The 15686-nt window shown below is 42.0% G+C and overlaps 1 protein-coding gene across 4 annotated transcripts in view; it reads left to right on the forward strand.

The window, feature by feature from the left end:
* Positions 1–15686, forward strand: part of LOC141117163 (protein-L-isoaspartate(D-aspartate) O-methyltransferase-like) — a 243299-nt gene that overhangs the window by 87474 nt on the left and 140139 nt on the right. For 3 of the 4 annotated variants that reach the window (XM_073609834.1, XM_073609835.1, XM_073609838.1), the window contains one exon: positions 12869–12973. The exons of the other annotated variant lie outside the window; for it this stretch is intronic. In XM_073609834.1, the coding sequence (XP_073465935.1) occupies positions 12869–12973 (105 nt within the window). The remainder of the gene's footprint in view (positions 1–12868; positions 12974–15686) is intronic. 4 annotated transcript variants of the gene reach the window in all.

Below are 15686 nucleotides of genomic sequence, written 5' to 3' on the forward strand. Positions count from 1 at the left end.
TCCTCCATAAGGTTGAAAACATCTGGTGATGCTTATACTAGTAATCCGATTAAAATATTAGAGGTGTTTCGTTCTAATCTAGCTAAACTATATTCCCCCATGACTGATTTTAACCAGACTAATGCTAATAAACTGTTTTCTAATATCAAACTCCCCACTCTTAACGACGAGCAACGAGAGAGACTTGAGCGCCCTATTACAACAAATGAAATTCAGATTGCTATTAAAGAATTGAAATTACATAAAAGGCCAGGCCCCGATGGTTTTCGACATCATATTACAAAAATTTTGAGCACATTCCAACTCCAGTCTTAACCAGAGCTCTTAATTCTCTCTTGGCAGGTAACTCGTTTCATCCTGAATCATTAACATCTATCATAGTTATGCTACCCAAACCACACTCTGATAACACTTCTTGGTCTAACTATCGCCCTATTTCCCTCCTCAATTTAGATATAATTAATTACTAGCCAAGATTCTTGCTTCACGTTTGAACAATTTCATAGGCCACCTAATACACCCAGTTCAAACGGGTTTGATACCCAAGAGACAAGCAGGAGATAATATTATACAAGCTCTTTTACTCATTCAAGCTGCTAAATCTAGACGTAGTCCAACTTGCCTTCTATCATTGGATATCCATAAGGCATTTGATTCAGTCACATGGCCTTATATGCAATATACACTTCAACAATGGGGTTTTGGTAATCATTTCTTGTCTTGGATCTCCTCTCTCTATAACAACCCCAAGGCATATATCAAATACGCTGGTTACAAATCAGCAATGTTGGATATCAGAGGAGGCACGAGACAAGGCTGTCCTTTATCCCTGTTGCTTTTTGCCCTACTGATAGAACCCTTGGCACAATTGATCATATCCAACCCAGATATCAAAGGTATCGAATTAAGTGGCCACCATTACAAACTTTGTCTCTTCGCAGACGATATATTTATTTTCTTATCTCACCCCCACATTTCTGCTCCTAATCTCCTCAATATATTAGATACATTTTCACATATATCTGGTCTCATAGTAAATCACACCAAATCAAACGCTTTGAATGTTTCTATAATACAATCAAACCTGCTTCAGGCCCAATCCTCTTTACCATTCGATTGGGTTACCCGTCAATTACCATATTTAGGAGTACATCTCACCTCCTCATTATCTGATCTTTTTGCAGCTAATTACCTACCTTTGTTAAAACAAACTACAACTTTAATGAAGCAATGGTCCTCATTATCATTATCGTGGTTGAGACGGATAAATGCTGTGAAAATGTCAATACTACCGAAGTTCTTGTATTTGTTTAGGGTACTCCCTGTCTCTTTACCGTCATATTTCTTACATCTCATACAACGTAGAGTTATGTCTTTTATTTGGGATAAGATTAAACCACGTATTCCAAAATCTATATTATATCTTAGTAAATCTTGTGGGGGATTAGGGCTACCAAACTTTTCCTCCTACTATTATGCAGCCCAATTATCAATATTAACTAAATATCACTCTACTGAGAATATACCCTTATGGGTAGCTATTGAATCCATTGACTGTGATCCCATCTCAATTGACAATCTACTATGGATTCTACCAAAGGATAGATCTCATCTTACCAACCCCATCATGAAACATTCATTGGCTATTTGAGATAGGTTTAATGACTCACATGGCCTACGATCAAAACATAATCCCCTCCTCTCTTTTCTTGGGAATCCAGCCTTTTACCCTGCGTGGAAATTTCCAAAATATTTTTCTGCATGGTCTTCTAGAAAATTGACGGGACTTTATAAGCTAATATCTACGGATACTCTTCAAACATTTCCTATGTTATGTAAGAATCACGAACTCTCAAACAATGAGATATTACGTTATTTACAAGTTAAGAATTTCTTTACACCTCTACTTAGTTTAAGTACATCAATTAATCAAATTTCCCAATTCGAACATATTTGTATAAGTGACCCACATGTTAGAGGGTTGATTTCATGTGTGTACCAGATACTTATTACTAACTCTAATGTGAATATTCCTTCTTATACTGTTAAATGGGCACAGGATATGGGACGAATATTTGACAACAATGACTGGTCTAATATTTGGTTAGCCACCAAATCATCATCTCCTAATTGTTTTGCTTTGGAAACCAACTTCAAAGTTCTGGCAAGGTGGTACTTGGTACCAGCTAGAATAGCAAAATTTACTCCTTCTTATCCCAATAACTGCTTCAGAGGTTGCTCTTCACCAGGTGCACATTTCCATATATGGTGGGATTGCCCGGTGGCCCAAGAATTTTGGAAAAATATATTTGCAATGGCATCTAAGGCTCTAGATATCTCTATTACTCCGGACCCTGCCATTGCACTTCTGAATCTTAAACCGGCTTCACTCACCAGGGTACAATTCAAACTACTAATTCACATTAATACTGCTGCCAAACAAACCATAGCCAAGGCATGGAAGAACAAGAATTTAATCGGGGCAGCGGTCAAACATAGAATGAACAAAGCTCTAATTTTTGCTAAAATGTCAGCTATCGAAGATAATAATATCAACAAATTCCTTCTGATTTGGCAACCATGGGTTAAACACTTCTTTACGTCTGATTTTGACCAGTCATTGTTGTTACCATGCTAAAATTCTTGTGTTATTGTTATTATATAACTTGTTCATATCATAAGTTAGGTTATCACCTCGAGAGACTTCTTTCTTATCTTTTCCTCTCTTCTTTTTCCCTTTTTTTTTTTTTTTTTTTTCTTCTTTTCCTTCCTCTTCTTCTCCTCTATTCTCATCTTATTTACTAAAGCTAATGATGAACTTGGGATACCTTACCGATTTATACACTAATATATTCCTCATCGGCTTAGGGACTAACTTATTATTTATTACTCTGAAGATTATGTAAACATTTTTTTTTCTATTCACAAATTTTTTTCCAAACTGGTTATGATTATCTAATGATTCATCAAAGAAATTGTTATATCTTTATATTATATATCACATAATATAATAATTATAAATAACTACGTTTTCGATTCAGATTATAAATGCCCCCACCCGTCCACAGTTTGAGCCCATTTGGGGTGGATGTGTGGTCTGGAGGCATAATATAAATAGATTTTTTTCTTTCTTTATGTACCCCAATTTAGATCTTATTTCGGATCCTTACATATGTTACTATTTTATGCAGTCTCTAAGACACATAATCTTTTTCTTTCAGTAAGACTAATTTGTAATATGTATAAAAATTGTTAATCGCATTGTCTATATCTATATCCCATGCTTTGATACTTGTCTTAATTTGTATCTTATTTATACAAACTTCAATAAAAATATTGAACTAGAAATTTTTCACATTTTGTCATGTTACAACCAAAAACGTAAATGTATTTTATTGGGCTTTTATGTGCTAGACTAACACAAAGTGGCACATAATTGTGAAGTGGGAGGAAAATGATAAATGGTTTTCAACATTTTTTACAAATCTGAAAAGTGTGGTGTGCATTTGTATTCAGCCCCCCTGAGTCAGTAATTTGTTGAACCACCTTTCGCTACAATTACAGCTGCAAATCTTTTCGGGGATGTCTCTACCAGCTTTGCACATCTACAGAGTGCAATTTTTGCCCATTCTGCTTTGCAAAATAGTTCAAGCTCTGTCAGATTGGATGGAGAGCGTCAGCAATTTTTAAGTCTTGCCACATATTCTCAATTGGATTTAGGTTTGGACTTTGACTGGGCCATTCTAACACATTAATATGCTTTGATTGAAACCATTCCATTGTAGCTCTGGCTGTATGTTTAGGGTCGTTGTCCTGCTGAAAGGTGAACCTCCGGCCCAGTCTCAAGTTTTTTGCAGACTGTAACAGGTTTTCTTCTAAGATTGCCCTGTATTTGGCTCCATCCATCTTCCCATCAACTCTGACCAGCTTCCCTGTCCCTGCTGAAGAAAAGCATCCTCACAACATGATGTTGCCACCATGTGTTTTTACGGTGGGAATGGTGTGTTCAGGGTGATGTGCAGTTTTCCGCCACACATACCATTTTGCTTTTAGGCCAAGAAGTTCAATTTCCCAAGGCGTCTTTCAGGACAGCACCTGAGAGATAGTTACTCCTCCCACCTGACTACAGGAAACACCCTCTTCCTCCAAATCTTTAAAGGGGAGGCTACTCCCTACCACGCCTCAGTTTTTGTTTCCTCTGGCGCGGAGGGAACATCCGTGGGGAGCCATAGTCCCTCGAGTGTGCCTGGGGGACAGGGTTTCCTCACCTTTCCTCCTTTTTTTTTAGGACCTCAGCCCTCCCGATTTACCCAGGCCTTGCAGTGGTAATGTACGGGCCCCTCTTTCCCCTTTACGCTTGGGGAGAACCGTGGATCCGGCCGGCCCGCTCTGCTCCAGCCAAGCGGCGGCTGTATGTGCAGTGCCACCATTTTTTTGGTGGCCGAGAAGTGTCTTGGCCGCGCCAGAAGTGACCTCACTTATGGGCAGGTTGCTGGATCGTCGTCCGGCGTCATTTTGGGTGCAAGAGGGCAGAGGCAGGGTTGGTGCTGGCATCTATTTCCGCTTCCAGTCTGGTGCAGTGGCGCTATGGGAGTCCGGAAGTGGATCATAAAGCCACGAGTGAAGCGCTGCACACCAGCGATGGAAGACTCAGCGGGCTCTACAGTGTTGGGGACAAGCGCCAGCAAGGCCCGGGTAAGGGGCAGTTTTTATCTGCCCATTCCTTTTACTTGGAAATCTGGTCCACCCTTCTTTCCCTCCTGGTGGCAGGGACTGTCTGGACCCTTTAGGTTTTCTATTTCTTTCTTAAAGTGCAGCTTGGGGTGGTCCACAAACTGAGACAGGGTCTCGGCAAAGGCCTCCTGTTTTTTTTTTCACTTTTGTTTCCTCTCTTAGGCCAAAAACTCTGATTCAGGCAAAAGAAAATGCCCCTCATGCAAGGCCAAAATGGGAGAGAATTGGAAGATAACCTTATGCAGCACCTGCATTGCTTCCTTGGTTAAGGAGGAATCGGTTTCCGTTTGTGATGATTTGCTTTCCTCAGTCAAAAAGTAGCTGTATGCCATGATTGTCATTCCATGACTCGTTGGATAATCCAATGGCTAGTCAGCCCTCCACATCCGAATCGTCCCAGGTGTCGCTTTCTGTACCAGAGAACCTGTCGGAAGGCCCTTCTACCATGCAATTTCTCGCTCCTTTCAGTGAAGGTTCAGAAGAGGAGGAGGGTGAGGGGGCGGTAGCCCCGTCTAAATTTAAATTGCCCCTGGAAGAAGTTGATGGGCTTCTTAGAGCCAAACATGTTATCTTGAGCCTAAGTGAAGAAAAGAAGGAACTAACAATACATGACCGCATCTACGTAGGTCTAGGTGAACCTAAAGTTTGGAATTTTCTGGTTCATTCTGTCATTTCAGACTCCATAAAGAAAGAATGGCAGGAACCAGAGAAAAAAACTTTTTTCTCAAGAGCCTACAAGAGACATTTTCCATTTGAGGAAGATTCCTCTGCTTTATGGAACAAGGTCCCAGGCTAGACGCTGCCTTCTCCCAGGTCTCTAGATCCACCGACTTGGCCTTTGAAGACATGGGTGTTCTAAGAGATCCAATGGATAAGTGGATAAGTGTATGGATTTTCTGCTCAAGAGAACTTGGCAGTCGGTCATGAGCAATTTAAAGCCAGCTTTGGCTACAACATGCGTAGCCAGGAATTTAGAGTATTGGGTTAACTCGCTTAAAGCTCTTATAGTAGCGGATTCACCCAAACAGGAGATTTTGGATTCCTTTTCTACCTTGTCCTCTGCGGTAGCCTATATAGCGGATGCTTCAGCCAAAGCAATCAAAATTTTGGCTAGATCAGCAGCCCTAACAAATCTGGCAAGAAGAGCATTATGGTTGAAGACTTGGCAAGGTGACACGGCATCAAAGAGTAAGCTCTGTGGGATTCCTTTTTCAGGGGATCTTCTATTTGGTCCTGAGCTAGATACCATTCTAGACAGGACTGCTGATAGGAAAAAGTCCTTCCCGGTAAAAAAGAAGCAACCCCCAGAGCGTTTTTTTTTTTTACCTCAAAGAGCTCAGGAGCAGGACAACAAGTCCCAGGGGAAAAGGAAAAATTGGTCCGCACAAAAAACTAAGGGCAAGGGCGGAATCCTCTTCCATCCTCCTACGCAGGCCAAGAAATCCCAATGACTCGACCTTGCGGGTAGGCTGTAAAATTTGCTTCCGCAATGGTCAGCCATAACACCAGATCAGTTTATTCTGACCACTCTTTCTCAAGGATATGCAATAGAGTACGGAACCCCCCCAAAAACATTTCTGGTGACGAATACCCCAAAGGATCCAGTAAAAGCCCTGGCCATAAAGTCCTCATTAAAGGAACTGATGCAGCAGGGCGTAGTGATTCAAGTGCCACAAGAACGAGCGGCAACATGGGTTTTATATCCACGTTTTCTTGGTAGGAAAACCAACTGGGAAATTCCGATTGATCCTCAATCTAAAACCTCTAAACAAATCTGTCATGTACAGAAGGTTCAAGATGGACTCGATTTTCTTCTGTCAGAAATCTGCTGACCCCAGAATGTTACATGGTGTAAATGGATTTAAAGGATGCATACCTGCATATCCCAATCTCGCTTCACTCCCAGAGGTACCTCAGGTTAATGGTAAAGATGAAAGGCGTGATTCATCATCTACAATTCAGGGCCCTGCCGTTCGGGCTATCATCCTCACCTCGGATCTTTACCAAGGTGATGGCGGAAGCCCTAGCACCACTACGTCTTCAGGGAATCGCAGTGATTCCCTATCTGGACGACTTACTATTTTTCACCCCCTCAAAGGAAAGGTTGCAGGACAATTTGGCCAAAGCACGCAATCATCTGGAATCTTTAGAGTGGATTTTAAACCTCTAGAAATCCTCCCTAAACCCGTCACAAGAGGTTCGCTTTCTGGGTTACATAATCGATTCAGTGAAACAAAAGATATTTCTCCCTCAAGAGAAAAAGGACAAGGTTCAGTACACGGTGTTGATGCTGCAGACCAACCAGCTGATAATGATAAGGCAAGTTATGTCGGCATTAGGGGTACTAACCTCAACAATGCCGGCTATTCAGTGGGCAAGACTGCATTTCAGGTGTTTGCAAACCTTTCTCCTGAGGTCATGGGATCACAGCTTAAGATCCCTGGACACACAGGTGAAGATTCCAACTCGGGTGAAGAGGTCGCTTTGGTGGTGGAGGAGTCAGGAGATCCTATCAAGGGTTCTAGATTGAACCTTTCCATTCGAAAGAAAACTGACCACAGACGCCAGCTCTTGGGGATGGGGGGGCCCACTTTGCACAAGGAAGTTGGTCCAAGAGGGAGGCGACAAGGTCCTCAAATTGGAGAGAGCTGAAGGCCATTGCCTTATCTCTACTAGTATTTGCGCAGGATCTCCAGTTTCACCATGTTCAAATTTTGACGGACAATGCCACAGCTGTGGCTTATCTAAACAGACAGGGGACATGAGGAGCAGGTCTTTACAGGCACTGGCAACAGAAATCCTGCTGTGGGCAGAGAGGCACTTGCTATCCCTGTCAGCATTCCACCTAAAGGGGACCCTGAACAGTCATCCCATTCAGGAGGCAGAATGGTCTCTAAATCCGGAGATCTTCAACAATTTCCAGTGTGTGGGGACAGCCGGAGGTGGACCTGTTTGCCTCAAAACAGAATGCACAGGTTCCTCTATTTTTTTTCCTTAAACAATCTCAAAGGGTCGCTAGGCACAGATGCTCTAGCACATCCATGGAGATTTCACCTTTGCTACGCTTTCCCCCTGTTTCAACTAATCCCACTGGTATTATTAAAAAATTCAATGGGAGAAGGTACCAGTCATCCTAATCACTCCATTTTGGCCAAAAAGGGCCTGGTTCTCAACTGTTCTGGGAATGGCGGCCAAGCCTTGCTGGCATCTACGTCTCAGACAGGATCTGCTAATCCAACGTCCAGTAAATCATCCAAAAGTGACCAGCCTTGCTCTTACAGCCTGGTTTCTGAAGAGCAGCTCCTAAAAAGCAAAGGGTTTTCAGACCGTTTAGTTACCTTTTTCCTGGTGGATAGCAATGTTGTAACGAGAGCCATTTATACTAAGGTCTGGAAGGTCTATAATTCATGGTGCAATTCGTCTGCCCAAAACCCAGAGAGCCTTTTTTTCCATCTTAGAATTCTTGCAAGATGGAGTAGATAATGGTCTAGCGGTCAGTACCTTGAAGGTGCAGGTTGCTGCACTTGCAGTTTTCTTAGAAAAATCTGTGGCCTCGGAACCACTGGTATTCAAATTTTTTTTAGAGCTCTTACAAGATCCAAACCAGTACCAGGAGTGGGATCTATCAGTAATCCTGCAAGCCCTAGCAAAGAATCCATTTGAGCCTCTGGAAGAAACATCCCTCAGATGTCTCACTCTTAAAGCTGTGTTTGATCGTCATTACTTACAGCACGTAGGATCAGGGAGCTACACGCTCTGTCAATTAAGGAACCTTACCTGTCAGTGTTTCCAGATAATACCTAATACTTGAGTTATACTTAGGACATGCCCTAAGTTCTTGCCCAAGGTAGCTTCAATACATAATCGTTCACAAGACATTGTGTTCCCAACCTTCTATGCTAACCCGTTGGGGGAGAAGGAGACTTTTTTTTTTCATATGCTAGACGTCAGAAGGATTTTGTTATGTTACTTAGAAGTAAGAAAGGACTTTAGACGAACAGACTCATTATTTGTTCTTTTTTTGGGCAACAAGAAAGGTTGCCAGGCTTCAAAAGTTTCTTTAGCCAGATGGCTGAAATTATCCATTCTGGAGGCATATTCACGTGCAGGTTTGTCTACACCAGTGAGAATTTGTGCACACTCAACCAGAGCACTTGCGGCCACTTGGGCAGAGAGAATTGGTGCCACCCCGGAAAAAAAATTTGCAAGGCGGCAACATGGTCAAGTTTGCGCACCTTTGTGCGGCATTATAGGTTGGACCTCACATCTGCCAGCGATCAGGCAGGAAAGTCCTGCAGGCTGTTGTCCCGCCCTAAGGGGGTAAGTCTCTGTTATCCCCTCAGGTGCTGTCCTGAAAGACGCCTTGGGAAAATTCAAGTTAGACTTACTGGTAACTTGTTTTCCAAAAGTCTTTCAGGACAGCAACGACCCACCCTATTGGTTTGATGTACTATGCTGTGACTAACGTATGTGCTTATGTGATCCAGTTGGGGCCGGAGGTTCTCTTCTACAACTGAGGTGTGGCCTCCCTTTAACCGCTTCAGCCCCGGAAGATTTTACCCCCTTCCTGACCAGAGCACTTTTTGCGATTCGGCACTGCGTCGCTTTAACTGACAATTGCGCGGTCGTGTGACGTTGCACCCAAACAAAATGTACTTCCTTTTTTTCCCCACAAATAGAGCTTTCTTTTGGTGGTATTTGATCACATCTGCGGTTTTTATTTTTTGCGCTATAAACAAAAAAAGAGCGACAATTTTGAAAAAGACGCAGTATTTTTTACTTTTTGCTATAATAAATATTCCCCAAAAATATATAAAAAAACTATTTTTTCCTCAGTTTAGGCCGATATGTATTCTTCTACATATTTTTGGTAAAAAAAATCGCAATAAGTGTATATTGATTGGTTTGCGCAAAAGTTATAGCGTCTACAAAATAGGGAATAGATTTATAGCATTTTTACTATTAATTTTTTTTACTAGTAATGGCGGTGATCTGCATTTTTTATCGTGACTGCGACATTATCGGGGCAATTTTGACACATTTTTGGAACCATTGGCATTAATACAGTGATCAGTGCGATTAAAAATGCATTGATTACTGTAAAAATGTCACTGGCAATGAAGAGGTTAACACTAGGGGGCAGTGAAGGGGTTAAGTGTGTCCTAGTGTGTGTTCTAACTGAAGGGGGATGGGGACTGTGCAGGGAAGATAACAGATTGCTGTTCATACTCTGTATGAACAGACGATCTGTCACTTCTCCCCTCAGAGAACTGCAAACTGTGTGTTTACACACACAGTTCTCTGTGTCTCAGCAGCAATCGCAGGAGCACGGCGGTGATCGAGACCACCGGGCACTCGCATCGGCTCGGGGGCGCGTGCTGCCAGAGGCGTGTGCCCCCTAGTGGCCACAGGGCGAAGCGACATTGCATAACATCGTTTCACCCAGCCATGCCATTCTGCCGCAGTAGAAGAGGGTGTTTCCTGTGGTCCGGTGGGAGGAGTCACTATCTCTCAGGTGCTGTCCTGAAAGACTTCTGGAAAACAAGTTACCGGTAAGTCTAACTTGAATTTTTGGTCTCGCCTGACCAGAGCACCTTCTTAAACATGTTTGCTGTGTCCCCCACATGGCTTCTCACAAACTGCAAAAGGGACTTCTTATGGCTTTCTTCCATAGAGGCCAGATTTGTGGAGTGCATGACTAATAGTTGTCCCGTGGACATATTCTCCCACCTGAGCTGTGGACTTCTGTGTGACTATTTCTTAACCACCTCCATACAGGGCACTTACACCCCCTTCCTGCCAAGACCATTTTTCAGTTCTCAGTGCTGTCACACTTTGACAATGGTCATGGTCATGTAACCATGTGAAATTTTTCACTTCTGGGTTGTAAATAAGCACTGATAGGCTGCACTGATGAGGAGGCACGAATATGCGACATTGATGGGCAGCACTGGTGGGCACTGATGGGCATTGATGGGCAGCAGTGATAGCCAGCACTGACTGGCATCACTCATGGGCACAGATTGGTGGCAATTGTGGGCACTGGTTGGTACTGATTGCTGGCACTTTTGGCACCTAATTGTAATCGGGGCACTGATGATCAGTGTTCTGATTACATACCTAGATGTCCCCCTGTAAGGAGATGCCGCTGATCGGCTCTCCTCTCCTCACACTCTGTCAGTGTGAGGCGAGGAGCGCCGATTACCAGCATCTCCGTGTTTACATGTGACCGGCTGTGATTGGACACAGCCGATCACATGGTTACAAAGATTGGGGTCGCGCTGTGTCCTAGCAACATGGCGCGGCAGTGATCGCCACGCTGCGCCAGAGCGGTCGTTTTGGGAGGCCGTCATATTTCGTCCACCCAGAACGAGAGCCGCACCGTGGGCGGCAAGTGGTTAAAGTAGTCATGAATATAGAAAGGGTACTTTATGATAGCTGGATAGTGCTATGGTATTGAAACTTTTAGAAGACTAAAAACTAAATAAAAGGGGAAGAAAAAGAAATGGTACTTACTGTGTTTCCAAAAGAAAAAAAACTAAGCATAAAAAAGTGCTTTAGGTTATAGGCAATGGAAACTCCAGTGCTTGTAGAGCGATTCACTAGCTTATATTTATTTATTACAGGTGTTTACTGTATATAGCACCGACAATTCGCACATCATTTTATACAGATCCAGTTCACAGAAGGATATTTAGGTTTCCTGAAGCTTTAAGAATGCCTTTAGAAACTAACATACACTGTACAGTGTTAATTTTAAGGATACAAATAAACAAATAATGTCCAGTGTGTCCTTATAAGCCCTGGCTTGCACCTCCCTGCAGTGACTTAAGACAATCAAAAAAACAAAACAAAACAAAAACGAAATATCATTGTACACATTATTAACTACAGAATTCAAATACACTCACAATGACCGTAGTAAATACCCGAAAACAGGTGATTATTTAGGGGACGTACTAAACTGCATATTGGGATGATGGGATGATTGGATTATTGGCTGCAATACTGAGAACCCTCACTAGATGTCAGTGTATTTTAGTTCTCTCTCTTGTGTAAAGCAATGTTCCATCTCAGGCATCCCCCCTCACCTGACCACAATGATTTTGGGTATATTTGAACTGTTTAATTGTACAATATTTTAGTATACTAATCTTCTTGTTTTTCAAACTTTTAAAAAATTTTCGAGAAATTTTTAGTGTGAAATTAATTGAATTTGGGAACATTGAGGTTGATTTTACTAAAAGCGGATATATTGTGCACTGCAAGTGCATTTGCTTTAGATCTGAGGGCAAGCTCTGAAATAAGGGGAACGCTCTGCTGATTTCTATCATCCAGTCACATACAAGCAAGCAAGAATGCTGTCTTTTTTTTATGTACCTTGCATGTAATTAAAGCGGTCAAAAACGGGTATCCTGTGCCCCCTCCCCCCTGAAAGGTGCCAATTGTGGCACCGGAGGGGGAGAGCAGACAAATGAGTGGAAGTTCCACTTTTGGGTGTAACTCCGCTTTAAGTATTCTTTGCAAAGTGAAGCTTTACCTCATTTACTAAGCTCTGGAGCAAGTGCATTGGCCGTGCACAGTATATTTCCCTTAAGTGAATCAACCCCATTATGTCAATAATTCAGAACACAGTAAAGGTATCTATAAACATTATATTATATCAAAGTGGTCACAACTGGCTCAACAGAGGTCAAAGCTAAGTTTAAGCTGTGCAACCACAATGCTTGCATGACTCTTATAAACGTAGAACATGCTTCTAATTAACAAAAGGATGCCCATGTAGTGTGATTACTGCACGAGCAGAGCGGAGTCACACCTGACTGGAATCTGCAGCAGTTTTCTAGATGGAAAACTGAAGCATTCCCACTGTACATCAGATGCAGACCTGTGCTCATTTCTATTTCACTCTAAAATAGAACCTGGCACAGGCAGTGCAGCTAGAGCCATTATAATGGCACATGAAGCTTGGTTAATTCCCCAGTTTCGTTTTACCCACTGGTGACTCTGCATTGGAAAGCTTGTGCTTTATCATTATGCAAGGTTTAGCAAGTGCATAACATTTTTAGTTAGACCTAATGAATCATAAGCCAAATGTTAATCTGAGTCTCTGTGGTGTTCCTGTGTCTTACAGCATGCACATGCGCTGGAGGTATTAGAAGATAAATTGATCGAGGGTGCAAAGGCATTGGACGTTGGCTCTGGGAGTGGATATCTCACTGCGTGCTTTGCTAGAATGGTTAGAGTTTTCATAAATCATGTTTTATAAATATGCAAAACGGTTTTAAAGAGATTGTTTAATAAATTGATAATTTATTCACGCAATTCAATTGATTGCAATGCCCTGAGGTGGCAATTGAACACCTTTAATATAAATGTGCCACATCCTACATAATCTGTAAATACTGGAATTGGGAATAATGGACTTTGTAGGCACGTATAAAAATAACAAATTTTAATAGTTCACATAAAATGTATATACATATACAACACAATGATTTATAAAAAGATATAGGACACAGTGGTTATTCCTGGAGGATATACTGAATCATATACTTCCTGTGGGGCAATACTAGGAGTATCAAGAAAATGCCCACAATGAGGTGTATGTATTCCTCTTGGTGGTTCCCACAATCCTCATAGGTTAAAAGAATTACTCGCTCTACATGTTTTGCGACCTGAACTGTCGCTTCTTCAGGAGCTTCGATGTTTCTATGCCAGGGAAATTGTGACCGCAAAAAGGCCCCCTCCAGAAAGGAGGTAGTAACTGAGGACCCTAATGCTGGATGACAGCCAAAAGTGGGCACATATGTGGGGAAGCACAGGATAAATATCGGTTGATATATAGCCACTACTGTTCACATCACCTTAAGCCAGGTTCTTGCCTGTCTTGGTTATTCACTGATCCGTGATATAAGGATTCAGTCACAGTGGTGTGTGCACATAAACATGAAGTGTGCATACAAAGCTTTTAAATCCACTTTCCTGGAGTTGTGGTGGTTCCGAGTTCCGAGTGTGGGGTTACCTATTTGCCATTCCACAAGGTGTAGTGGGCATCCACTTCCCATGACCAGCCAGCTCTCTCCTCCTCCCCTCCAGACTGACATCAGCAGGGGTATCTCAGCCCCTCCCGCTGCTTCTCTGAGGAGAAAAGGAGAAAGCTGGAAATGCGATCGCAATCTCTGCAGTAAAATTAGGTATTTGCAGCATTTATTTTTATAAATCGCACACAGGGGAGGGATACTACAATAGGAGGCAGTGCTGATGGTGTATACAGGTTAGAGTGGCTTAACAACCACTTTAAGGGAATGTATAGCCATTTTAACTTTTTTTATACTTGTAATAAATTTGTTGAATACAGTATTACATTTATAAATATGATATTATCAATATGTGCTAAAGTCTTAAACACCTTGCTTTTATGCAAAATTTGTAATTATATATTGCTTATTACATATAAAGCAGTTATATAATATTTAATTGTGCTTTTTACATTTACAGTACAAATCCTTTGGGGTAATTTACTAAAGGCAGGGCAGTTCTCTTTGCATGGAATACAGTGGATATAAAAAGTCTACACACCCCTGTTAAAATGTCAGGTTTCTGTGATGTAAAAAAATTAAACAAAGATAAATCATTTCAGAACCTTTTCCCCTTTCACACTGCTGGCGCCCGGGCGTCAGCGGTAAAGCAGCGCTATTTTTAGCGCCGTTTTAGCGGCGCTATTCAGCCGCTAGCGGGGCAGTTTTACTCCCCACTAGCAGCTGAAAAGGGATTAAATGCGCCAGCAAAACGCCGCCGGAGCGGCGTTTTGCAGGCGGTATTGCAGCGCTGCCCCATTGATTTCAATGGGGAGCAGCGCTGGAGGAGCGGTGAGTTCACCGCTCCAAAGAAGCTGCTGGCAGGACTTTTTCTGACGCCCTGCCAGCGCACCGCTCCAGTGTGAAAGCCCTAGTGAATGGAGTAGCTGTTTTGGGGCGGTTTGCAGGCGCTATTTTTAACGCGCTATAGTGCCTGCAAAAACGCTCTAGTGTGAAAGGGGTCTTAACCACTTCAGCCCCGGAAGGATTTACCCCCTTCCTGACCAGAGCACTTTTTACAATTTGGCACTGCGTCGCTTTAACTGCTAATTGCACGGTCATGCAATGCTGTACCCAAACAAAATTTGCGTCTATTTGTTCCCACAAATAGATTTTTCTTTTGATGCTATTTGATCACCTCTGCGGTTTTTATTTTTTGCGCTATAAACGGAAAAAGACCGAAAATTTTGAAAAAAAACGATATTTTCTACTTTTTGTTATAAAAAAAATACAATAAACTCAATTTTAGTCATACATTTAGTCCAAAATGTATTAAAAAAATAGAAAGTTTGGGCTTGGGACTTTTTAGGCACAGTAATTACTAAATGGATATGCTTAAAATTCTAGTTTATTAGATAATATTTAAAATATAGAAATAAAAAGGAAGAACAGATAGAATTTAGCTCATGATCACACAATTTTACAAGTTATACACTCCATACATAGCTTAATGGTATAGAAAATAATTTGAACAGTACTTAGGACTGACAATCCTGTTTACATACGATTACATTGTATTGGACCAGAAGCTATGCAGTGGTGACAATCAATTTCTATATTGGCTCGACATGTTGCACGCCACACGCGCTTCTTCAAGAGCACAGAACTGAATACCTCTAGAACTTTATAACTGTGTGTAATAATAACAAGGATAAAAGTGGCAGCAGCCTCTTGGCTACATGTCTGCAGCTTTCAGCGGTTGGCTGACATCATCAAATATAGTTTGGTTGGATGAGGGGGATCTGGTGTCAGTCAAGGATTAGCAAAGGCTTGTACTGAGACTCATATGAATCTTGCCGATTGAGCTGTTTTAATTGCTATTCCTGATCCCCGCTTCTGATTAGACTCTTGTTGGAGATCAGATTAATAGAC

This window comes from Aquarana catesbeiana, linkage group LG13 (genome assembly GCF_042186555.1).
Source record: "Aquarana catesbeiana isolate 2022-GZ linkage group LG13, ASM4218655v1, whole genome shotgun sequence".
In the NCBI taxonomy this organism is placed as follows: Eukaryota; Metazoa; Chordata; class Amphibia; order Anura; family Ranidae; genus Aquarana; species Aquarana catesbeiana.